General features: G+C 38.1%; 1 protein-coding gene across 9 annotated transcripts in view; it reads left to right on the plus strand.

Annotated features, from left to right (window-relative positions):
* Window positions 1–4057, plus strand: part of FNDC3B (fibronectin type III domain containing 3B) — a 324758-nt gene extending 320701 nt beyond the window's left edge. For 8 of the 9 annotated variants that reach the window (XM_057738351.1, XM_057738346.1, XM_057738342.1 and 5 more), the window contains one exon: window positions 539–4057. In XM_057738351.1, the coding sequence (XP_057594334.1) occupies window positions 539–850 (312 nt within the window). In that variant the 3' untranslated portion in view covers window positions 851–4057. The remainder of the gene's footprint in view (window positions 1–538) is intronic. The other variant, XM_057738341.1, reaches the window with a different exon arrangement.
* The last annotated feature ends 23440 nt before the right edge of the window (window positions 4058–27497 follow it).

The raw sequence follows: 27497 nt of genomic DNA on the forward strand, positions 1-27497 counted from the left end.
CAGGCGAAACAAATGACAGAACGAGAAGTCAGAACAGTGTTTACCCCTTAGGGGTGGAGGTGAGCTATCTTGATGGAGTATTGTTACGTGGTGTAGCCGGTAGTCAGAGTCATTCAACTGAGACTTTACACTTTATTTCTATAATTTGTTTTTAATCGTTTGCATTAAAAAATGTTAGTTCTGTGCGCCACAATCAGAGAGCCCTTTGTAAGAATTAAGTCATCTGCTGATTTATAGCCTAAATTATTAAAACTTAGCTAGACACATCATCATTACTTGTATCATCTGCAGTTCTGGCCAGTGCCTTGTCTCATGTCAACATCAGAATCACTGAATTTATATTTCATTCACAGTAGGTGAGAATATTTCACGGATGAAGTAGAGACTGGGACAAGTGCTCTTCCATGTACTCTTTGTTGTTATGGAGTTCATATAAACCAAGCCAGGTCTACAAGGCCCCCAGTGTTACACGATTATTACTTACGAGACCACAGTGTTGTTATAAATTAATTGACCAGGACTTTTCTTTTTCTTGAAGGTGTACAAGGGAGAAGAAGCCACATTCCAAATCTCAGGCCTCCAGACCAACACAGACTATAGGTTCCGTGTGTGCGCGTGTCGTCGCTGTTTAGACACCTCTCAGGAGCTAAGCGGAGCTTTCAGCCCCTCTGCGGCTTTTGTACTACAACGAAGTGAGGTCATGCTTCCAGGGGACATGGGGAGCTTAGATGATCCCAAAATGAAGAGCATGATGCCTACTGATGAACAGTTTGCAGCCCTAATTGTGGTTGGCTTTGCAACTTTGTCCATTTTATTTGCCTTTATATTACAGTACTTCTTAATGAAGTAAACAAACCCAACAAAACTAGAGGTATGAATTTAATTAATGCTACACATTTTAATACACACATTTATTCAGATATTCCCTTTTTAAGCCCTTTTGTTCTTTGATTTATATACTTGTTTTACAGATTTAGCTAGGAAAGAAATATCCGTGTTTTGGTGCACCTTTTTGAAATGCAAAACTAGGAAGAGATTAAACTGGATTTAAAAAAAAAAAAAAGCAGCAGCAGCAGCAAACCAGATACCAAAAGCTAGCTTACATTTTCTTTTAAATTTTTCAGATTTGCCTTTATCCTGTTTTCACTGATGTCTTTTGCAAGCCTTTGATTTTTTTTTTCCATGTTACAGTTTAGTAATTTATATTCACCTGTCACTTCTTGTGTCTTGATCATCTAAATCTGTGAACATGAATCACAGTGTGTGTAGCTACAGGGCTAGGATTTCAGTGTTGTCAGAGTATTACCACACAACAGCCACATACAGAAGATGTGTTCACTCAGATAAGGCTGCCCTAAACAACCATTTTGTCACTCAGTTATTTAACTGTGTTTAGCTCATTGAAATCAAACTGTGTACTTTAATCTAAAATGTTTTAATAATCTGTATTTTTTATGATTTTAACACTATGAGCTGCCTGTCTAAGAAATCAAGTAACCAAAATGCATCTATAAAGTACGGAGCATTGTAGATTCTACCACAATTCATAGCAGTGACGTTTCGAGGGCATTGTGCAATAGTTAGTGGTTTCCTTGTTCAGCTATTTTAAAAGCTGCTTTAACGTGTTTGTCTTTGTATATAACTACTTCTGATCTAATTGCTAGAGTTATTATATTTGGTTATGTTCGACCAGAATTACATGACGAGAACTGGTGACAGTTTAGTGCCTCTGCCCATTGTCCATGATTTACACTAATTGTGAGCAATCTTCTTACACATCAGCTCATTATTTTTGAAAGATTTGCCTTTAGGGCTGTTCTTTGAGGTATCAATGAAGTGATTGAATTTCAGTACCTTAATTCAGTGCACATAATACTAATCTAACGGTAGATGAAAATTGATAAAGCCCAAAAGAGTCATCTAAATGTGTAGTTCCTGTTTTTGTGGGGTTGACCTGGCCATGTGTGGAGAGGGAATGGTATTTGGTGGTAATAAGCACAGGGTGTTTGGGGGTTAAGGAGCCTAGATTCTCTCCCTGGATCTGTCACTAACTTGCTGCGTGACCTGAACACGTCACTTTACCTCTCTGTGCCTCAGTTTTCCCATGCATTAAAAATAAAAAATAAAACGGGGATTCTAATGTTTGTAAGTGCTTTGAGATCCTTGATCTATAGGTGCTATTGGAGTGCAAAGTGTTACTCTTGCATGTTTATTTTGAGTCATGAGATAATCAATTTTAACCCAAAGTCATTGGATTATTTATATGAAGTCCATAATGTTCGCGTACCTCAGGGACATTTAAGAGTTGGAGGTGCAAATATATTCCAAAAGGGTGCAACAGACACAGTGTATCCCCCTGCTTCTGTTTTTGTATATTTTTGCTACTTCGTTTTTCTTGATCATAGCTATTTTGTGCTTGGTCTATTTTGTCTTAAAATGCAGTATCCTGTACTAGCTTATAATATTCCCATACCAAAGTCATGGGGAAACCAACATTATTTTGTTTTTGGTTTATTTATACTATATTCTGCATACAGTACTTTAAATGCCAATTACAGTGCAATCTTTATTTATTGTAAAATTTTTTAAATGTACTTATGTACTAATTTTCCCGTGTAGCATGTTTTTTTTTGTGTGTTTTTATACTTTTGTAATTTTAGGTCAGTCTTGTTCCTTGGCAACATCTGTAGTATTATCATTCTCCTGACATTTTCTTGTGTTTTTAAAGATAGAGAGCATCTAGTGCATTAAATGCCAAAAAAAAAAAAAATCCATTATCAGTGATTGAAACGTTTACATGTACCCAAGAAAAACATAATCATCTCTTGAAAGAAAGTGCTAAGATCAATGAATTATTCTGTGTGCCTACACTGATGTAGTAAGTACTAGAAAGTTCTGTATTTTGTTATTGACTAGAATAATTAGTTTAATTAGCTTTGCAAACTGATGGCATCAAGGTAAATATATTTTTGCCAAAGTTCTGGCCTTCCAAAACTCAGCCCTCGATTTAAGTGTGTATCGTGATCCACTGTAACACTGCATCTGCATTTTCTGAAACAATTTCATGCAGGTGTTTTGGGGAGAAGGCAATTTTTTAAGCAATGAAGATTCAAGAACCCTGTCTGCAGGAGGAAAAAAAAAAAGTCCCTTTTTGGAAACACTTCAGAACTGCTGCTATAAAGAAATTCTCTGAATTGGTTGAATTTTTCTAATGAAATAATACTTTAAGCCAAAATTGCTATGAATATTTGATCTTTGAGATTTTCATACTGTCTGTTTAACCACCGGAAAGCTGGAGTGTGTGACACACTAGCTGATGGCACTTTATTTTATCGCTCTCCATTAGTTGGTATCATTATAATCCCTGCAGTCAAAAAGTTCTCACACTATCTGGCACTGTTTTCTATCACAAATATGTATATGTGATATTGATATATAACTATATATATATTGCCATTACACATGAACAGTAAAATAAAGTGTTATGTTAACCTTCTCTCTCTGCCCTTTTGCAACATGTAGGAACGAGTGAGTGGCTTTCTGATGCTCTGTATGTCAGACTCCTCCCCGGCACAAGAAATTCCAGTCATGTGAAGCAAAATTGCCCTTTGTCCTCAAAGAAATTGTTTAAAAAGAAAACTTTTTTAAAAGATTTTTTTGCATTATTATCTGCCTTGTTCTTATCAACCTGAAACGTCAGCATTTTCTAACCATGTTTTGTTGGCTACAGTAATTCAGTATTCCTGTCAAAATTGAAAAGTGCCCTAATTGAATGTCTGAATGTTATCCTTGCACAATTCTTTAAATTGAAAGACAAAATGTTTTACCTCACTGTTGGACATACATTCCAAGCTTTTCAACTTTAGGAGGAAAAAAAAATAATCATACTTTTTCCTGTATTGTAAATTTTAGACTATTTCATATACATTGTATTAAAACTGCCATATCAATTTTAATGTATAGATTTTGCAAATACTATGCTATATGTAATACCTAACTGTATCTGTAGTGTATATGTAATATATTTATGCCCAATAAATGTTTTAATTCTTTCTGACTTAAGTAGGGTTCTTCTACCATGAATAGAATTGCTTTTGTTGTTGTTACTTTTTAAAAGTTTAAGCCACATCCCAGAAGTTGTAAATTCAAATGGTGTTAGAGGCCAGGCAAGTGGCATAGTGCAGGGTGCATGCTGTACCATATAAAGGGGTGGCTGTGACCCTGCTCCTCCTGGCTGAGGTCCTGGAGAATTGCCACCCACAGTCACATGGGCTGATGTTTTAAAAGTAAAGCAACTACACCCCAATTTAAAAAAAAACAAAAACAAAAAAACCTACAAATCCAGATTTCCCTAAATGGGCCACTCAACATGGGATTGTGGACTGTAAAGGCCCATGGGCTGCCAGTTCTTGGTCAGAGTCTGTGTGGATAAAGTACCTCTTTGTCTAACATTTTATCTATATGTCAGACCCCATAGCCCAGGTCTACTTCCAGGGCTACCGCTTTTCGATGAGCACCTGGGTGCTGCTTCTCCGTGAGGGATTCACACAGTTTTGACCTCCTCCTTCCCTCCTCCAGGTTTCATTCAACAACAACAACAGCAATAAAATGTAGCATTCCTACTATAGTCACGGTTTCACCCTGATGTCTAGATTGTTTTGCTGGGAATCCCTACTGTCTTTTTTTCCCCTGAGGGAAAAATGAATGGGGAAACTGGTGGTTTATAACTCAAAGCTCTCTTTCTCATAGAGAATGGTGATAAGCATTCTTTTGGGTAAAAGTGACAAGTTGAGCACATCAAATTTTGCATGCTCCGGACACCCCACTCTGGAAAATACAGTAAAGGATTTTTTTTTTTTTAAGTCACAACTACTTTCAACACAGAAGAATGGGAGAGAATTGTTAGCATCAGAATTTTGGAAACCTAACTGAAGAAAGCTGAATTCTCATTTAACAGGAGAAAATGAGCACCAGCTCAGTTTACGTGCAGAATACACTGAAGGTTCGAAAACTGACAGTAGCATGTCCCTTTAAAGTGATGGGGAAGAGGAAGAGGAGCCTAAAATAGTATTGGTAGAAAGCTGTTAAAAATACCATTACATCCATAAAATCCCCCGCTACTTGCTTTCAGCTGGACAACTGCTCCTCCACCCTTGCAGAAACCGAAAGTTTATCCACAGGAAAAGGTAAGATAGGCCCTGGACTTAGAGAATGTTAGTCGCACCTGAAGATGAAGTGGTTCAGCCAGAGCACCCTTTGGTGGTACTTCTCAGTCTTGGCTACACAGTAATACCACCTGGGGAGCTTTTCAAAATCCCTGTGTTCAGACCCTACACCAATAAAATGAGTATTTCTGGAGTATTAACGTCTTTTAAAGCTCCCCAGGTGATTTCCATCGTACAGCCAAGATCGAAAACCACTGTCCTAAGGTGAAACTCTCTCAGTCAACAATCCTCTACCAGCTTTTTGGTCCTCTAGCTTAACCAAAGGTAATCTGACATCTGATGAAAGCTGCTAACATGAATGAAAGTCCAGAGCCAACAACTTGGAAGAATCAGAGGCTAAGGGAGAAGTAGCTTCAGTAAACAACCCTATCTCCAGAGAGATGAGAAAAGACTAGGCATCTGTAGACTAAGGATAGGATGCTATGGAAGAGGAACACATGAAGAACATGGAAACAGTCTTGGAAATTAGAAACTCAGCAGAACAGTTGGAAGCTGGAATTGAGAAAATAGGTGAAAAATAGAGCAAAAAAATGGAAAGATAAATAGATTGGGATCAGACCAGGACATTCAATGTCCAAATAATATGAACTCCAGAAAGAATAGAAAATGTAGAGGAGGAAATCATCAGACATGTGAGTTTACAGAGTGAAAGGGCACGAGGGTGCTCCACACGATGGATGAAAACGGGACCTCTGCCAAGGCACACTGACCAAGAGAAGCACCCCAACACGTTGAAACGTCGGTCACATGGAAGGAGCAGAAATCAGAGTAGATTTACACTTCTCAGTAGCAACACTGGGAGCAAGGAATCAGTGAGGCAAGTATGTCAAGATTTTGAAAGAAAAAGCTTTCCCACCTGCTTACTCTCAGTCAAGGGTAAAGTATCCTGAAGACATTTTTAGACACTGGAGCTCTCACAGCTTTGCCTCCTGTGCACCCTTTGCCAGGAAGCTACTGAGGCTATGCTCTCCTATATGAGTGGATAAGCCAAGAAAGAAGCATCCGTGGGCTTCCGCATTCAGTGCTGTTCACGCTGGGTAGACGTTGGCTCTCTGGCCCTTTGCCTCAAAAAGGATTTATGCAACTTTCATTTTAGCCTTTTCCTATCCCCAGTCATGGTGAGCGTATAAACAGACACACATACTTCCCTCTACGGAGAGAAGGCAAAATGACCCTTTTATACACTTTGCCTTGGGCTAATTAAACCAACAATTAAATCTGTGTATCAGTACCCTTTATTCAGGGTGGTAACTAAAAAAAGTTCCCACCTCCACTGCCAGACTAAGTGTCTCAAAGGTTGGGGGAAGGGAACGTGTACCAAGGGCAGCAAGTCTCATTCAACTCGGCGGCACACAGCACAGTCTCTGGCACGTAACAGAAGCTAAAAAAAAAAAAGGTTTGTTGAATTCGGTTGACTGATCTGGTCAGAAGTTCACATACCAGTGATGAGAGCCATAAGATACTCTCTGCTCCAGACTGTAGGCTTTTGCCACCGTGTGTTATTTTGGGTGCAGGAATTTGATTTTTTAAAAATAGTAAGTTAAACTGTGGAAATTTCCCACAATCGGGGATTCCAGATTCCACTGAAGTTTGAGAGACCTGGCAACTCTAGGTCTTGTTCTGGAACAGTAGGTATCAACGGGGTGAATAGTAGCCGTCCTTGTTGGTTGCCGTTTGCTCTGCACTTGACCACATTTCCCACCAAATCCCCAGCATGGATGTGGATGATGGTGTCTCTTCTAATAGAAGAAAAATCCTTGGCCTCATTTCCATCAACAGTGAGAAAACAGAGGGCAGAACTTCCAAGAATGATGGAGTGAGGGTATCTGTAAATCTGCTTTTCCATAGAAGCAACAAAAACATCGGCAAAAAAAAAAAAAAAATTGCCCCAAAAGTTCTGAAAACTTTTTCAGAGCTCCAGAAATGAACCAAATGCTTATAACAATCTTACCCTTGGTAAGAACCACAGGTTTTATGGTGTTTTACCACACCCTCCCCCCACCCCACCCCTAGCTCCATCCTAGCCTTGAAAACCAGCAGTGCTGCAGCCACTAGAGGGAGCACACTGGGTTTGGAGCACCTCAGTGTGACTCACCCCCAGCACACTGTCACTATTTAACTTATCTCACAGCTCTCTGGAAAAGCCCCATTGGCCGGTTGGTCACTCTATAGGAAAGCCTTACAGCCAGGGCATTTGTTGAAAGATATTTAGTGCAATTGTTTAACCCTGCAGCTACTTGAGGCTGCAATGCCAGTGGAGGCGAAAAAGAGCTGGCCCAAAATTTCAAGATCTGGAGAATGAGATGTCCTTGGAGGCTTTTAAAAGCTTGTTGTGAAATAGTTCCTGGGGTCTAGAAGGCCGTGTGCATGGGCAGGGCTGTGGGCTTGCACAGCAAAGACCTGAGGAGCCCCCGATCTCACTTCTGACTGATCTCCAGGCCTTGTGCAGGCAGGGAGCGACAGTTAAGGCACAGTCGTAACTTCCCTGTGCACTGAAGGTGCGCTCCAGCATACAGAGCCCCTCGACTTCGCCAAGCGAGACCAACCGGCTCAAGGCATTTAAGGAAATCTATGAGCAGCTTTAACTGACCAGGAAACACAACAGATGTTCTAGTGGCCAGATGCAAAGAAAGAAGTCTGGAAGGATACAGTCTGAGTTCATAACTTGGATATACCCTAATGAGGAGTGGGGAGGTGATAATCAAAGAGGATTTTAGTCTTAACTGTAAGATGTTGCCTTTTAGATGAAAGATGCATTTATGTATTGTGTAATAAAAATTAGTTTTATGGTAAACAAAACCATATAGAAGAAATAAAATTCCTCCCTCTTTTCTGAGCCAAAGGACAAATAAAGACGCTCTTAATTTTTCTCCCCTAGGACTCTTCAATACAGATTTTGTTTTCTCTCTGAACAGATTATAAGAGAAATGTGTTCAATTTGGGTAAACACAATTTCTTGAAGTCATGAGGCATTGAATGCTTATGATTTTCTACTATAGCATTGTTTCCCAAAGTGAGGAGGTATACAAGATAACTAAGTGGTTATTGTCAACACCTTTTAAGTTACATAGTTTTTGTCATCTGGGCTAGGGAAAATTGTAACTAGCATATCAAAGAAAAACGTAAGATTGAATTGAATACTTAAGTTTACAAAAGAAACAGAACAAGTAAATAGTGCAGGTGCTACTCAGATATGGCTGAAATCACAGGGCTGATAAGCAAATGACTCAAGTTTGAGAACAATGCGCAGTGGAACACGGCCTCCTACAAAGACAAACGAGCCTGTGCAACATAACACATGTTTTAAGTTAGTATCTGCAAATACATTCCTTTTTTCCCCGCAGGTGAAAAGAGTTATTTTAGGGGAAAAGGAGTGGAAATAAAAATCACAACCCACACAAAGTCAGAACTTGAACTGAACTAGAAAGTTCATGTAGCTGATCCCTTCCAGCCTCAAAAACCTGCTTATACCTTCCCATCTTATGGGGCATATCTTCACATTCAATACTTAGGAATATTCACAAGACTTAGCTTTTTAAAGTTACAGTCCGAACCCTGAAGGTTCAATAATGTTATTTTTGCGGAGCCTGAGATAAGATACAACAGAGTTTGGTTTTGCAGTAGGCGTGTGGGAGAGAAGGAAAATCTAATGGGTTCTACTGACTTGCCTGCCACTCCCTCCTCTGAGCAGTGAGTTAGGGACATCCTCTGCCACCTCCAACTCCATCCACTTGGTTCTCCACAAGTTGCTGTGTTTTTCCAAAACCCCTTGCCCAGACTTAAGTACATTATTCTAGGGATGGGTCCCTAACCATTGATTAAGACTCAAGTTAGTCTTGCTCTAATGCCTGGAACTGCAAGAGGAAAACCTGGAAATTTTTGAGCAGCTGGTTTTCTTGGTGTAGAGTAAATAACCCAGTGGTCAGTCAAAGAAAACACACCAGCAGGAAAAGAGAAGCAGAAAAGAGGGGCAAAAAGTGACAGGAGGTCCCTAGTTAAACCCCATTTATTCTGTCCTTAGGTTCACTGAGACCTCTTCCCTACTTTCTTTATGCCCCATTCTGTTTAAGCTGCTTAGACTTGGGTTTCTAACACCACAGACCAGAAGGTTCCCAACCAGGACAGAAAGCACTGAAGACCCATTTCATATTGCAGAAGGGACTTATTTAAATTATTGTATACAAGAGAGTAGTAGGATGTGAAGCTCAGCCTCTCCCACAAATACAACAAAAATACATCTACGTGTGGAATGCTTCTCACAGAATATCTACTATAAGATGGCAGAAGACCTCAGACTGCTGAAAGGGCAAGAAAATCTCCATGTAACTGGGTAGGAAAAAAGAAAAAGACAGAGAGAGAGAGAAAGGAATCTAGAGGGGACCTGCGCCATCGGGAGGGAGCTGTGAAGGAGGAAATGTCCTAGCGCAGCAGCCAGTTTGAGGCAGCCAGGGTAGAGGGTGATCTGCACAGACGGTCAGTGCTGCCACCCTGCACTCCCCAGCCTGACACACGCCTCCACTGGTGCTGGTGGGGGCTGGATGCTGGAACTCGGGCTTTGGAGATCAGAACTGGGGAGAGGACTGGGTTGGCTGTGTGGAGAAAGATGCGGGGGACTGGAATCCAGTGCACCTATGGCTGGGGATGTACGTGGAGGAAGCCGGGGCCACTTTAGAGGCCAGTCGCCATTAGGAGGGTGCACGAGGGGGAGGGGCAGGACCCAGATTGTAGCCTTTTCCCCTGTGGGTGTGCTCACACAGAGCAGGACACTGCCTGCACTGGCTCTAGGGATGGTCACCAGCCCCTGCTGCCTCCCTCTTGAACCCCAGCAGTGATTGAGAGCCACCTCCACTCCCACTGAGTGCCCAGAGGCATGCCTGAGCCGCCTGCTGCTGCCAAGAACCCCAAGGCCAGGCACCAGCCACCATATCTGCACACCCTCTATGAAGCACATGTGGAGGAAAGAGGCGACAGTCATCCATACTATGAGGGTGAGTCAAAAATTATCTGCACTCTGGTTATATTAAAACTTCTATAAATTCTACAGCCAGGGTGCAGATAGTTTTTGACTCATTCTCATGAAAACAGCTCTCACGTCAAATATATTAACTCACACAGGCTACACAGGGATCACCCCACATATAAATAGCCCTCCAAGACCACAGTAGATAACTGTTCCTCTTTTTTTTTTTTTTTTTTTTTTTGGCACACGGGCTTAGTTGCTCCATGGCATGTGGGATCTTCCTGGAGCAGGGATCGAACCTGTGTCCCTTGCATTGGCAGGCAGATTCTTAACCACTGCGCCACCTAGGAAGCCCCCAACTGTTCCTCTTAAACTCAGAGTAAGAACAATATCAGTAAAATGAAGAAGCAGAGAAACCACTCCCAGTTAAAAGACCAAGAGCATTCTCCTGAAAGAACAATGAAGCAGACCTCTTCAGCCTAATAGACACTGATTTCAAAAAGGAGATGATGAGAATACTGAAGGAATTAAGCAAGGCTATCAACAGAAATGCAGAGTACTATAAAAAGGAATTCAAAACTATAAAGAGGAATCAAGAAAATTAGAAAACTCATTTGCAGAGACTAAAGCTGAGCTGAAAGCAATGAATAGCAGAATGAATAATGCAGAAGAATGAATAAGTGACCTGGAAGATAGGATAATGGAAATCACCCAATCAGGGCAGCAGACTGAAAGCCAAATGAAAAAATAAATGAAAGTGATGTAACAGACCTATTGGATAATATAAAGCATGCCAACCTACACATAATAGGGTTTCCAGAAGGGGGAGAAACAGAAAAGGGAATCAAAAATGTATTTGAAGAGATATGGCTGAAAACTTCCCAAATTTAAAGAAGGAAACAGATATCTACGTACAGGAAGCACAGAGGGTCTCAAACAAAATAAACTCAGACTTACACCAAGACACATTAGAATGAAAATGGCAAAAGTTAAAGATGAAAAGAGGATTCTAAAGGCAGCAAGAGGAAAACAAAGAATTAATTACAAGGGAACCCCCATAAGGCTATCAGCTGATTTCTCTATAGAAACGTTGCAGGCCAGAAGGGAATGGCAAGATATATTCAAAGTCCTGAAAGGGAAAAATCTGCAACCCGGGATACTCTACCCAGCAAGATTATCACTTAGAATAGAAAGAGAGAGAAATATTTTTCTCAGATAAGAAAAACTAAAAGAATACAGCAATACTAAACTTATCCTAAAGGAAATATTGAAAAGTCTTCCCCAAATAGAATAGAAGTAAGAATCTATAGGAAAGAGAATATCACAATTGGAAACTAAATTGGTTAAATAAGCCAGTATACAGTTTTTAAAAAATCAAAAAATTTTCTGTGAAAGTGATTATAGACACAATGAACAAAAGGATTAATATGAAGATGTAAAAGAGGACATCAAAATCATAAAATGTGGGGGAAGAGTGTAAGAAAAGGATATATTTTTTTTTACTAGAATGTGTTTGAGCCTATATAACTACCAGTCTAAGGCAAGTAGATATAGGAAGTGGTTACATACTTAAATAAGAGAGTAACCACAAATCAGAAACATACAACAGATTCACAAAAACCAAAATCATGAGAACATAAGTATAATGCAAAAGAAAATCATCAAGCCACAAAAGAAAAAACAAAAAGAAAAAGAAAAGGACAAAGAAGAAATATAAAACCAATAGAAAAACAAGGTTTAAAATGGCAATAAATACATATTTATCTGTAACTACCTTAAATATCAATGAACTAAATGCTCCAATCAAAAGACATAGAATGACAGATTGGATAAAAAACAAAAACAAGAGCCTACAATATACTTCCTACAAGAGACCCGCATTAAAGCAAAAGACACACACAGATCGAAAGTGAGGGAATGGGAAAAGATATTTCAAGCAAATGTAAGTGACAAGAAAGTGGAGGTTGCAATACTTATATCAGACACAATCAACTTTGAAACAAAGCCATAAAGTGAAATGGGACTGGGACTTCCCTGGTGGCGCAGTGGTTGGGAATCTGCCTGCCAATGCAGCATACACAGTTTCAAGCCCTGGTCTGGGAAGATCTCACATGCCGTGGAACAACTAAGCCTGTGCACCATAACTACTGAGACCATGTGCCACAACTACTGAAGCGCATGTGCCTAGACCCTGTGCTCCCCAACAAGAGAAGCCACCGCAATAAGAAGCCTGCGCACTGCAATGGAGAGTAGCCCCCACTTGCCACAATTAGAGAAACTCTGAGTGCAGCAACAAAGACCCAACACAGCCAAAAGTAAATTTAATTAAAAGAAAAGACAGAAAGATAGGATTTCCCTGGTGGTCCAGTGGTAAAGATTCTACACTTCCATTACAAGGTGAATGGGTTAGATCCCTGGTTGGGAACTAAGATCCTGCATGTCACATGGCACAGCTGAAAGAAAAAGATAAAGAAGGACACTATATAATGATAAAAGAAGCAATACAATAAGAGAATTTTACACTCATCAACATATATGCACCTAATATAGGAGCACCCAAATATGTAAAATGAATACTAACAGACACAAAGGGAGAAATTGACAGCAATACAATAATAGTAGGAGACTTTAACACCTTACTCACATCAATGGACAGATCTTCCAGGCAGAGATTCAATAAGGCAACAGAGATACTAAATGATACAATAGAACAGTTAGACTTAATTGATATTTTCAGGACATTACTTCAAGAAGAGGGAAAAAGAAAGAAAGAAAGAAAGAAAGAAAGAAAGAAAGAAAGAAAGAAAGAAAGAAAGAAGAAAAGAAGAAAGAAAAAACAGAATATACTGTCTCTTCAAGTGCACATGGAACATTCTCTAGGACTGAGTACATACTAGGAAACAAAACAAGCCTAAATTTAGAGTATAGAAATTATCTCTAGCATCTTTTCTGACCACAACAGCAAGAAACTAGAAAATAACCACAGAAAAAGAAATGAGAAAAAATATGATTACTTAGAGACTAAACAACATGCTACTAAAAAACCAATAGGTTAATGATGAAACTGTAGAGGAAATTTAAAAACACCTTGAAAAAAATGACAATGAAAACATAACTATACAAAATCTATGGGATGCAGCAAAAGCAGTTCTTGGAAGTTCATAGTGATACAGGTCTTCCTCAAAAAAACATGAAAAATCTTAAATAAACAACCTAAGCTACCACTTAAAAGAATTAGAAAAAGAAGAACAAACAAAACCTAAAGTCAGCAGAAGGAAGGAAATAATAAAGATCAGAGAGGAAATAAATAAGAGATTTTAAAAAAGCAATAGGAAAATAAACAATAAAAACCAAGAGCTTGTTCTTTGAAAGGAAAAACAAGATTGACAAATCTCTGGCCAGGCTCACCAAGAAGAAAAGAGAGAGAACCCAAATAAAATAAGAAATGAAAAGGAAGACATAAGAGCTGATAAGGCAGAAATACAAAAAACCATAAGGGAATACTATGAACAGTTATACGCCAACAAATTGGACAACCTAGAAGCAACGGACAATTTCTAGAAACATACAGCTCACCAAAACTGAATCAAGAAGAAATAGATAATTTGAATAGGCCAATCAGTAGAACTGAAATAGAATCTGTAATTTTAAAACTCCCTACAAACAAAAGTGCAGGACCAGATGGCTTCACAGACAAATTCAACTAAACATACAAAGAAGAATTTATACTGATCCTTCTCAAACTCTTTAAGAAAATTGAAGAGAATAGAACACTCCCAAGGGCATTCTATAAAGCCAACATCACCCTGATGCTAAAGCCAGACAAAAATACCACCAAAAAAGAAAATGATAGGCCTATACCTTTGATGAATATAGATGCAAAAATTCTCAACAAAATATTAGCAAACCAAATCCAACAACACATAAAAAACATCATACACCACAACCAAATGGGATTCATCCCAAGTTCACAAGGATGATTCAACATATTCAAATCAATGTGATACACCACATAAAAGACAAAAACTACATGATCATCGCACAGATGCAGAAAAAGCATTTGACAAATTTCAACATCCATTCATGATAAAAACTTACCAAAGTGGGTATAGAGGGAATATATCTCAAAATAGTAAAAGCTATTTATGACAAACCCACAGCCAATATAATATTCAATGATAAAAAGTTGAAAGCTTTCCTGCTAAAATTTAGAATAAGACAAGGATGCCCACTCTCACTACTTCTATTAAACATACTGGAAGTCTTAGCTACAACAATCAGACATGAAAGAGATATAAAACATATCCAAATTGGAAGGGAAAAGGTGAAGTTGTTGCTATATGCAGATGGTATGATATCATATGTAGAAAACCCTAAAGACTTCACACAGAAACTACTAGAACTGATAAACAAATTCAGCAAAGTAGCAGGATACAAGATTAACATACAGATATCAGTTGCATTTCTTTACACCAACAGTGAAATATCAGAAAGGGAATGTAAAAAAAAAAAAAATAGCTTTTAAAATCACAACCCCCAAAATCAAATACTTAGGAATAAACCTCAGTGAGGAGGTGAAAGACTTATATACTGAGAACTATAAAACATTAATAAAGGAAATTGAAGATGATTTAAAATGGAAAGATATCCCATGCTCTTGTTTTGGCAGAGTTAATATTGTTAAAATGGTCATACTACCCAAATCAATCTACAGATTAAACACAATCTCTATCAAATCACCCATGACATTTTTCACAGAACTAGAACAAATAATCCTAAAATTCATATGGAACCATAAAAGACCCATAATTGCCAAAGAAATCCTGAAGAAAAAGAACAAAGCACAAAGTATAACTATCCCAGACTTCAGATAATACTACAAAGCGACAGTAATCAAAACAGCATGGTATTGGCATAAAAATAGACATATGGATCAATGGAATGGAATAGAGAGCCCAGAAATAAACCCACACACCTATAGTCAATTAATCTTTGACAAAGGAGGTAAGAATATACAATGGGGAAAAGACAGTCTCTTCAGCAAGTGGTGTTGGGAAAGTTGGACAGATGCATATAAATCAATGAAGTTAGAACACACCCTCTCACCATGCACAAAAATAAACTTAAATGGCTTAGAGACTTAAACAGAAGACATGATACCATAAAACTCCTAGAAGAGAACATAGGCAAAACATTCTCTGACATAAATTGTACCAATGTTTTTAGGTCATTCCCCAAGGCAATAAAAATAAAAACAAAAATAAACAAATGGGATCTAATCAAATTTACAAGCTTTTGCACAGCAAAGGAAACCATAAACAAAACAAAAAGACAATTTACTGAATGGGAGAAAATATTTACAAATGATGCACCCAACGAAGGCTTAATTTCCAAAATAAACAAACAGCTCATATAACTCAGCAACAACAACAAAAAACCCAATAAAAAATGGGCAAAAGACCTAAAGAGACATTTTTCCAAATTAAAAATACAGATGGCTAATAGTCACATGAAAAGATTCTCAATATCACTAATTATTAGAGAAATGCAAATCAAAATTACAACGAAGTACCATCTCATGCTGGTCAGAATGGCCATCATTAAAAAGTCTGCAAATAACAAATGCTGCAGAGGGTGTGGAGAAAAGGGAACCCTCCTACGCTATTGGTGGAAATATGAGTATGTGCGAATACTGTGGAAAACAGTATGGAGGGTCTTTCAGAAAACTAAAAATAGAATTACCATATGATCCAGCAATCCCACTCCTGGCATATATCCAGACAAAACTATAATTCAGAAAAATACCAGCACCCTTATGTTCCTAGCAGCACTATTCAGAATAGCCCAGATGTGGAAACAACCTAAATATCCATCAACAGATGAATGGATAAAGAAGATGTGGTACATTGTTCTTGGATTGGAAGAATCAATGTTATCAAATAACTATACTACCAAAGAAATCTACAGACTCAATGCAATCCCTATCAAATTACCAATGGCATTTTTCAAAGAATTATAACAAAAAAATTTTACAATTTGTGTGAAAACACAAAAGATCCTGAATAGTCAAAGCAATCATGAGGAAATAAACTGAGCTGGAAGAATCAGGATCCCTGACTTCAGACTATACTACAAAGCTACAGTCATAAAAACAGTATGGTACTGGCACAAAAATAGAAATATAGATCAATGAAACAGAATAGAAAGTTCAGAGATAAACTGACACACCTATGGTCACCTAATCTATGACAAAGAAGGCAAGGATATACAATGGAGAAAAGACAGTCTCTTCAATAAGAGAGTGCTGAGAAAACTGTACAGCTACCTGTAAAAGAATGAAATTCGAACACTCCCTGAGACCATACACAAAAATAAACTCAAAGTAGATTAAAGACCTAAATGTAAGACCAGATACAATAGAACTCTTAGAGGAAAATATAGGCAGAACATCTCTGACATAAATCTCAGCAAGATCTTTTTTGACCCACCTTCTAGAAGTAATGAAAATAAAAACAAAAATAAATAAATGGGACCTCATTAAACTCAAAAGCTTTTGCACAGCAAAGGAAACCATAAATAAAAGAAAAAGACAACCCACAGAATGGGAGAAAATATTTGCAAACAAAGCAACCAATAAGGGACTAATGCAGCTCAACAACTAAAAAACAAAACAAAACAAAACAAAAACAATCAAAAAATGGGCAGAAGACCTAAATAGACATTTCTCCAAAGAAGACATACAGATGGCTAAAAAGCACATGAAAAGATGCTCAACATCACTAAATATTAGAGACAGGCAAATCAAAACTACAATAAGCTATTACCTCACACTGGTCAGAATGGACATCAACAAAAAACCTACAAACAATAAATGCTGGAGAGGGTGTGAAGAAAAGGGAAACCTCCTACACTGTTGGTGGGAATGTAAGTTCTCCCAGCCACTGTGGAGGACAGTATGGCAGTTCCTAAAAAAACTAAAAATAGAGCTACCATATGATCCAGCAATCATACTCCTGAGAATACATCCCACAGAAAACTATAATTCAAAAAGATACATGCACCCCAATGTTCATTGCAGCACTATTTACAATAGCCAGGACTTGGAAGCAGCCTAAAAGTCTATTGACAGAGGAATGAATAAAGAAGATGTGGTACATATATACAATGGAATATTACTCAGCCATAAAAAAGAACAAAATAATGCCATCTGCTGCAACATGCATTGACCTAGAGATTGTCATACTGAATGAAGAAAGTCAGAGAAGGACAAATATTGTATGATATCACTTATATGTGTAATCTGAAAAAAAAATGGTACAAATGAACTTATTTACAAAACAGAAATCAAGTTACAGATGTAGGAAAAAATCTTATGGTTACCAGTGGGGGAAAGGGGGAGAGGGATAAATTGGGAGATTGGGATTTACATATACACACTACTATATATAAAATAGATAACTAATAAGGACCTACTGTATAGCACAGGGAACTCTACTCAATACTCTGTATACAGGAAAAGAATCTAAAAAGTGTGGATATATGTAGAAGTATAACTGATTCACTTTGCTCTATAGCAGAAAGTAACAACATTGTAAATCAATTATACTGCAATAAAAATTTTTTTTAAAAAGATGTGGTACATATATACAAAGGTATACTACTCAGCCATAAAAAGGAAAGAAATAATGCCATTTGCAGCAACACTGATACAACGAGAGATTATCATACTAAGTATGTCAGAAAGAGAAAGACAAATACTATATATGATATCACTTATATGTGGAATCTAAAATAAGACACAAATGAACCTATCTGTGAAAGAGAAACAATCATGGACAGAGAGTAGACTGGTGGTTGCTCAGGGGGAGGAGGGGTGGGAGAGGGATGCATTAGAAGTTTTGCATTAGCAGATGCAAACTGGTGTATATAGAATGGACAAACAAGGTCCTATTGTATAGCACAAGAGACTATATTCAATATCGTGTGATAAACCATAATGGAAAAGAATATAAAAAAGAATATATATATGTATAACTGAATCACTTTGCTGTAATACACCATGTAAAGCAACTATACTTAATAAATTTTTTAATAAATAAATTAGGATATACAATGTATAAAATGCACAACCTCAAAGATTTTTGTGCTGGGAATTCATTCAGATTTGGCCTTTTCCTTTGCGTGTTTTTGTTTTGTTTTTACTTTTCAAGTCATATACACTGGACTTAAGAAAGCTATACTTTTTATTTAACAAAATGATGCTGAATTGGAACACTTATTGGTGAGCACTTGACATGCATCATCTCATTTATGCCTCATAAAAACACTTTGAGGTGAGTATAGTTATCCCCTTGAAGCCCAGGGTGCTGGAGAAATTTGAATTAAGGCATATAAGTGTTGATGGAGGATTCAAGCCTGGCTCTAATTAATTTCTGAGGTCAGGAACTCTAACCCTGTGCTGTGCTGCCTACCAGAACCCTTCAGGACCTCTCCTACTGTGGTTACACTTAACTGCTGTGACAACAAAGTTACCAGCATTGAACTTCAATCTCATAAATAATGTGGTGTTAAAGTTTAAACAAATATTAAAGGACGAGCAGCTGTCGCGTTGACCTTCAGGCTTGAGTCACCCATTCACTGCCATCCCCTCCCCTCCTGATGAAAGGCATCAGGGGTACTCACCCAAGAGTCAGGTGTTTGACTGAGGGGTGATCGTCTCTCTAAAAAACAGGTTGAGACTCCTCTGAAACAAGGAGTGAAAGCTCTGGGTTCTGAGCTTTGGTTTTCTCCAATGTAAGGCAACTTTTGAATGACATAATATAAACTCCTAAACTTTAAGATTCTATGAAGACTGGACCCTACTGAGAGAGGTGGGCTTCTGTCCAAACTACAATTCCTTGACTGATATAAACAGGGGGCAAGGTCCCCTTGCAAGGTCCTTCACATATGCACAGCCTTAAACTTGGGCTGAGAAAACTGGCACCAAGCTAACTGTAAACATCTGCAATTTGGATTGCAAAACTGCCAGTCAGGAGGTTGCCCAGCCAACACCAGTACTCTCACTGCTTGGGGAACACACTACATTCCTACAAAGCTTATTTCAGATGCTACCCCACAGAGGTTGTGAAAGTGAAAGTGATACAGGGAGGGGGATCAAGACGGCAGAGGAGGATGTGGTGCTTACCTCCCCACCACAAACACATCAAAAATGCATCTATACGTGGAACAATTCTCACAGAAAACCAACTAGAAACTAGCAAGAGATCAGCTGTAGTTCTGCTCAGAAGAACTGAACACCTGTTCAGCTAAAGAGGCAAGAAAGATCTCCATATAACCAAGTAGGATGTAAAAAAATCACCAGGTTGGGACTGCTGCCCCTGGGAGAGACCTGTAAGGAAGCGCAGGCCCATGTGGGCGGACTCTCACCCTGAGGGAGTCCCCTTGCCTGCTGAGAAATCTTCTGGGACAGATAGGGGTCTGTAAAAGCCTCGACGGCTCTGGAGGAGTGCAGCTGTGCAGGCTACCTAACATCAGGGTGGAGAGAGACATACACCAATGGCTACTGACTTGCCAAGCCTCCCAATCAAAAGGGGCCAACACCCAGGCCCCCCTTGCCCCACTCTGCAGCCTGGCGTGAGATCGTGGCAGAGACGTGGTCTCGCTGTGCAGAGACAGATGGGGCGCCTGGGCTGTGATCTGGGCCGAACCATGGAGCCCATTGTCCCCACGTTCTTGGCACAGGTCTGGCTGCAGCAAACACTGTTTGTGCACACTGGGCGGCACACCAGGAACATGCAGGCACCGGGTGCTGAGTCTTGGATGGACAGGCCCTGGGCAGGAGCACATGACTGTTCATTTCCCAGTGGGCATGCTCCAGCTCCACCCACTTTACACTGCATCTGGGGCCAACAGGTCCTGGGAGAGGTCTCCCACAGAGGCAGCCCAGGTCCCAGGAGACAGCACAGCAGTCTTGATCCCTGCAACCACAGCCCCCCAACCCCCAGCCCCTGCCAATTCCACACCACAGCCTAGCACTAAGTTTCCTTCGAACACAATGGTGAAAGGAATGCAACCTTGAGCTGCTTCTGAGCAGAACTACAGACACCTACCCAGGTGACGCATAGGTTCACGTGACCACACGAGCCTCACTTGCGTTAGCGGTCACCTACTTTGGGGCAGGGCATGCACTCAAGAACAATGGCGCCTGATCAAACCCAACTGTGAGGGCTTCTACTCCAACAACTGGAGAGGAGACCCCGTGCTGACAGGACAGTGACAGCCATGGAACAAAGAGGAGGCCCCACGCCACATCCAGCACAGGCTCTGGACAGTGTGCCACCACTCACACCCCACATCAAGGGGATAATAGCCAGCACACTCTAAGGAAAGATGTGGCTGGATCCATACCAAAACCAGCCCTCACAGAAAAAATATTGGACTCGCAGTCTACAGAGGGATGCTCCCACATTAAAAAACAAACAAACAAAACAAAACCTTCAAGACCCCAGTAGGTAACTGTTTCTCCTAAATTCATAGAGACAAAGTGAGATAAAATAAAAAGCAGAGGAACTACTCTCAGTTAAAAGAACAAGAGCAATCCCCTGAAAGAACAAATGATGAAACAGACCTCATCAGCCTACTAGACCCCGAGTTCAAAAAGGAGATAATAAAAGTGCTAAAGGAATTAAGATTATCAATAGAAATGAAGTTCACTGTAGCAAGGAATGAGAAACTATAAAGATGAACCAATCAAAATTAGACAATTCAATTGCCAAGATAAAAACCAATCTAGAAACAATGAATAGCAGACTAAATGACACAGAAGGATGAATAAATAGGCGATTTCCAGTATTCTCTCTTCCAGATCAATCAGAACAACAGACAAATAAAAAAAATGAAAGCAACATACAAGATTTTTGGGATAATATAAAGCACACATCAATCTACACATAACAGGGGTTTCAGGAGAACATAGAAAGGGATTGAAAATGTATTTGCAGAAATTATGGCTAAAACCTTCCCAAATCTGAAGAAGGAAACAGATATCCGGTATAGGAAGCACAGAGGCTCCCAAACAAGATAAGCCCAAACAGACCCACACCAAGCCATATTATAATTAAAAATGGCAAAAGTTAAAGGGAGAATTCTAAAGGCAACAAGAGAAAAACAAAGTGTCAGTTAAAAGCAAACCCCCATAGGCTATCAACTGATTTTTCTGCAGACAACTTTGAAAGCCAGAAACGAGTGGCAAGATATATTCAAAGTCCTGAAAGGGAAAAACCTGCAACATAGGATATTCTAACCAGCAAGATTATCATTTAGAATAGGAAAGAGAAAGAATTTTTCAGACAAGCAAAAACTAAAAGAATTCAGCAATACTAAACCTTCCCTAAAAGAAATATTAAAATGTCTTCTCTAAATAGAAAAGAAGCAAGAATCTATAGGAAAGGGCAAATCACAATAGGAAAGGCAAATACCCAAAAGGATTGAAGATCACTTAAATAAACCACTACATAGATTAAAAACAATCAAGTTTTATAAAAGTGATTACAACTACAATTAAAGGATAAACATGAAGATGTAAAATAGGACATCAAAATCACAAATGTGAGGAAGGTGAGTGTGAAAATGCAGATCTTTTAGAATGTGTTTGAACTTGTATGACTACCAGTTTAAGCAAGTAGCTATAGCTATGGGTGAACATACTTGAAAACCAGGGTAACCATAAGTCAAAAGCATATAATAGATTCACAAAAACCAAAAAGAAAGGAACTCAAGCATACTACAAAAGGAAATCATCAAACCACAAAACAAAAAAAAAAAAAAAAAAAAAAGAGAGAGAGAGAAATGAGCAAAGAAGAACTGGAAAACAAGATTTAAAATGGCAATAAATACATACCTATCAATAATTTAAATGTCAACACACTAAGTACCCCAATCAGAAGAGAGTGGCAGATTAGGCTTTAAAAAAAACAAGAACCTACAATATCCTGCCTACAAGAGACTCACCTCAGGGCAAAAAACACACACACATTGAAAGTAAAGGGTTGGAAAAATATATTTCATGCAAATGAAAATGATGAGAAAACAGGGATAGCAATACTTGTATCAGACAAAGTAGACTTTTAACATGTTTCTAAATTGAAGTATAGTTGATGTATAATATTATGTAAGTTACAGATGTACAATATAATGATTCAAAATGTTTAAAGGTTATACTCCATTTGTACTTATCATAAAATATTGGCTATATTCCCCATGTTGTACAATATTTCCTTATAGCTTTTTTTATACCTATTACTTTGCACCTCTTAATGCCCTACACCCTTAAATCACACCTCCCCACTAGCAGCCACTAGTTTGTTCTCTATATTTGAGTCTACTTTTTTGTTATGTTCACTAGTTTTACTTTTTATATTCCACATATAAGTGATATCATAGTTATTTGTCTTTCTCTGACATTTCACTTGGTGTGACACCTTCCAAGTCCACCCATGTTGCTGCAAATGGCAAACTTCCATTCTTTGTGGCTGAGTAGTATTCATATATATGTATATATGTATGAATACACACACACATACACATACTACCTCTTCTTTATCCATCTATTGACGGACACTTAGGTTGTTTTCATATTTTGGCAATTGTAAATAATGCTGTTATAAACACTGGAGTTCATGTGTCTTTTCAAAGTAGTGTTTTTGGGTTTTTTGGAATATACCCAGGACTGGAATTACTGGGTCTTATGGTATTTCTATTTAGTTTTTTGAGAAACCTCTATACTGTGTCTACAACGTCTATACCAATTCAACAGTGTATGAGGATTTCCTTTTCTCCACATCCTTGCCAGCAATTGTTGTTTGTGGTCTTTTTGATGATAGCCATTCTGACAGGTGTGAGGTGATATTCATTGTGGTTTTGGTTTGCATTTCCCTGATGATTGGCAACATTAAGCATCTTTTCACCTGCCTGTTGACTATCTGCCTTTCCTCTCTGGAAACATATCTATTTAATTCTTCTGCCCATTTTTAAGTTGGGTTGTCTTTTTTTTTTATGTTGAGTTGTATGAGCTGTTTATGTATTTTGGATATTAACCCCTTGTTGGTCATATTATTTGCAAATTTTTTTCCCATTCAGTAGGTTGTCTTTTCATTTTCTCAATGGTTTCCTTTACTGTGCAAAATCTTTTAAGTTTAATTAGGTCCCATTTGTTAATTTTTACTTTTATATCCTTTGCTTTAGGAGACAGAGCCAAAAATTTTTTGCTGCAATTTATGTCAGTGTTTTCTGCCTATGTTTTCCCTAGGAGGTTTATGGTATCCAGTCATATTTAGATCTCCAATCCATTTTGAGCTTATTCTTGTATATGGTGTTAGAGAATATTCTAATTTCACTCTTTTACATATAGATGTTCTGTTTTTCCCAGCACCACTTATTGAAAAGACTGTCTTTTGTCCATTGTACATTCTTGCCTCCTTTGTCATACATTAATTGATCATAAGTGTGTGGGTTTACTTCTGGGCTCTCTATTATGTTCCATTGTTCTATGTGTTTATTTTTGTGTCAGTAACATTGTTTTGATTACTGTAGCTTTGTAGTATAGTCTGAAGTCAGGGTACATGATTCCTTTATCTCTGTTCTTCTTTCTCAAGATTGTTTTGGCTATTCAGGATCTTTTGTGTTTGCCTCCATAAAGATTTTAGAAGTATTCTAGTCCTGTGGAAAATTCCATTGGTATTTTGATAGGGATTGTATAGACTATGTAGATTGCCTGGAGTAGTATGGTTATGTTAACTATATTAATTTTTCTAATCCAAGAACACAATGTATCTTTCCATCTTTTTGTGTGATTTTCAATTTTTTTCATCAGGGTCTTATAGTTTGAGTATAGATTTTTTACCTACTTAGGTAGGTTTATTCCTAGGTATTTTATTCTTTTTGATGTGATGATAAATATGATTATTTCCTTAATTTCACTGATAGTTCATTTTTAGTATATAGAAATGCAGCAGACTTCTGTTGCTTTTGGATGGAATGTTATATATATATATATATATATATATATATATATATATATAAATTAAGTCCATTGGTCTAATATGTCTTTTAAGGTCTATGTTTCCTTATTGATTTTCTGTCTGGATGATCTAGGCATTGAAATAAGTAAGTGACTTTAACACCCCATTATTATTGTGTTACTATTGATTTCTCCACTTATGACTTAATATTTGCTTTATGTATTTAAGTACTCCTATCTTGGGTGCATATACATTGTGCTATTCCCTTCTGGCCTGCACAATTTCTGCTGAAAAGTCAGCTTTTAGCTTTATAGGAGTTCCCTTATATGTTACTTGTTGCTTTTCCCTTGCTGCTTTTAATAAAGAATAGATACATGTATAACTAAATCACTTTACTAACACAACATTGTTATTCAACTATGCTGCAATATAAAATAAAAATATTCTTTGTGATTAAAATGGCAAAAAATTAAAGATAGTGTGTCTTGTTGTGGTCCTCTTTGGGTTAGTCCTCTGTGGGAGCTTCCACACTTCCTGGACTTGGGTGACTGTTTCCTCTCCCAGGTTAGGGACATTTTCAGCTATTTTGTCTTCAAGTATAATCTCAGCCCCTTTCTCGTCTCCCTATAATGCAAGTATTAGTGCTCTTGATGTTGTTCCGGAGGCCTTTTAACTGTCCTCATTTTTTACTTTTTTCTTCCTGTTCAACATCATTTTTTATTTTTATCTAAGGAGACCTTAAACACTCCACTCACATCATTGGATAGATCTTCTGAACAGAAAAAGTCAGTAAGGCAGCAGAGATCCTAAATGACACAACAGAACAGTTAGACTTAATTGATATTTTCAGGACATTACATCTAAAAAACCTTAAGTACACATTCTTTAAGTACACATGGAACATTCTATAGGATAGACCACACACTAGGTCACAAAACAAGCCTCAAATTTTAGAGGACAGAAATTACTTCAAGCATCTTTTCAGAACACAATGACGTGAAACTAGGAAAATAACCACAGAAAGAGAAATGAGAAAAAAATGACTACAGAGACCAAACAATATGCTACTAAAAAACCAATGGGTTAACAATGAAATCAAAGAAGAAATTTGAAAATACCTTGAGATAAATGACAATGAAAACACAACCATACAAAATCTATGGGATGCAGCAAAAGCAGTCCTTAGAAGTTCACAGAGATACAGGCCTTCTTTGAAAAATGAAAAATCTTAAGCAACCTAACCTACCACCAAGACAACTAGAAAAAGAACAAACAAAACCTAAAGTCAGCAGAAAGAAGGAATTAAAGATCAAAGAGGAAATACAATAGAGATTAAAAAGGAACAAAAAACAAACAAAACATGGGCTGTTTCTTTGAGAAGGTAAATAAAATGGTGAGCCTGGTCAGGTTTACCAAGAAGAGAGGACCCAAATAAAAGAAGTGGAAGAGGAGAAATAACCACTATCACAGAAATACAAAAACTATAAGAGACTACCATGAACAACTATATGCCAACAAATTGGACAACCTAGAAGAAATGGACAAGTTCCTAGAAACATACAGCCCACCAAAACTGAATCAAGAAATAGATAGCTTGAACAGACTGATCACTAGAAGTGAAATAGAATCTGTAATTTGAAAAGCTCCCTGCAAACAAAAGTCCAGGACTAGATGGCTTTACTGGGGAATTCTACCAAACATACAAAGAACTTATACTGATCCTTCCCAAACTCTTCCAAAGGAGTGAAGAGGAGGGAAAACTCTTGAAGTCATTCTAGGAAGCCACCATCACTCCAATACCAAAACCAGACAAAGACACTACCAAAAAAGAAAATTATAGGCTAATATCTTTGATGAACATATATGCAAAAATTCAATAAGATATTAGTACATTAAACCTAACACCACATAAAGAAGATCATACACCACAACCAAGTTAGATTTATTCCAGGGTCACAAGGATGGGTCAAAATACATGAAAAATCAACGTGCTACACCACATCAACAAGAGACAAGACCAAAACTACATGATCATCTCAATAGATGCAGAAAAAGTTCAACATCCATTCATGATAGAAACATCTTACCAAAGTGGGTATAGAGGGAACACGTCAACATAAAAGCTATTTATGACAAACCCACAGCCAATCTAACAATGGTGAAAAGCTGAAAGCCTTCCCATTAAAATATGGAACACGACAAGAATGCCCACTCTCAGCACTTCTAATCAACATATTATTGGAAGTCCTAGCCACAGCAATCACAAGAAAAAGAAATAACAGAATCCAAATTGGAAGGGAAGATGTAAAATTGTCATACACAGATGACATGATACTCTATATAGAAAACCCTAAAGACTCCACACAAAAACTACTAGAATTGATAAACAAATTCAATAAGGTAGCAGGATACAAGATTAAACATACAGATATCAGTTGCATTTCTTTACACTAACAATGAAATATCAGAAAGGGAATGTAAACAAACAATCCCTTTGAAAATCACATCAAAAAATAAAATTCTTAGGAATAAACCTGACTAAGGTGAGAGACTTATATGCGGAGAACTATAAAACACTGATAAAGGAAGTTGAACATGATCCAAAGAAATGAAATCATGCTCTTGATTGGAAGAATTAACATTGTATATTTTGGAAATTAAGCCATTTTAACAAACAGCTCATACAACTCAATAACAAAAAGACAACCCAATCAAAAAACTGGGTAGAACACCTAAACAGACATTTCTCCAGAGAAGATACAGATGGCCAACATGCAATGAAAAGATGTTCAACATTGTAAATTATTAGAGAAATGCAAATCAAAACTACAATGAGTAAAGACTTAAATGTAAGGCTAGACACTATAAATCTCTTAGGGGAAAACATAGGCAGAACACACTTTAACATAAATTGCAGCAAGATCTTTTTGGATCCACCTCCTAGAGTAATGAAAATAAAAATAAACAAATGGGATCTAATTAAACTTAGAAGGTTTTGCGAGGGCGGAGTCAAGATGGTGGCATGGGAGGATGCGGAGTTTGCACCTCCCCACAACTAGGTCAGTTGCCTGATGCTAGTGGGGGACTGAGGCCTAAGGAGACTGGAGGAATCCCTGAGCAACTGGGTAAGACATGAGGGAAATCAGGGGGGTGGAGAAGTGGAGGCTGGACAGGACTGGTGCCCCTGAGGGGTGGCTGTGGGAGGGGGGAGGTTCTCACTTGGAGGGACTCTCGGGGACTAGGAGGATGCACGGGGAGCACATCTAGGTTTCCCCTGCCCAATTGGCCAGGAGG

This window comes from Hippopotamus amphibius, chromosome 6 (genome assembly GCF_030028045.1).
Source record: "Hippopotamus amphibius kiboko isolate mHipAmp2 chromosome 6, mHipAmp2.hap2, whole genome shotgun sequence".
NCBI classification, from domain to species: domain Eukaryota; kingdom Metazoa; phylum Chordata; class Mammalia; order Artiodactyla; family Hippopotamidae; genus Hippopotamus; species Hippopotamus amphibius.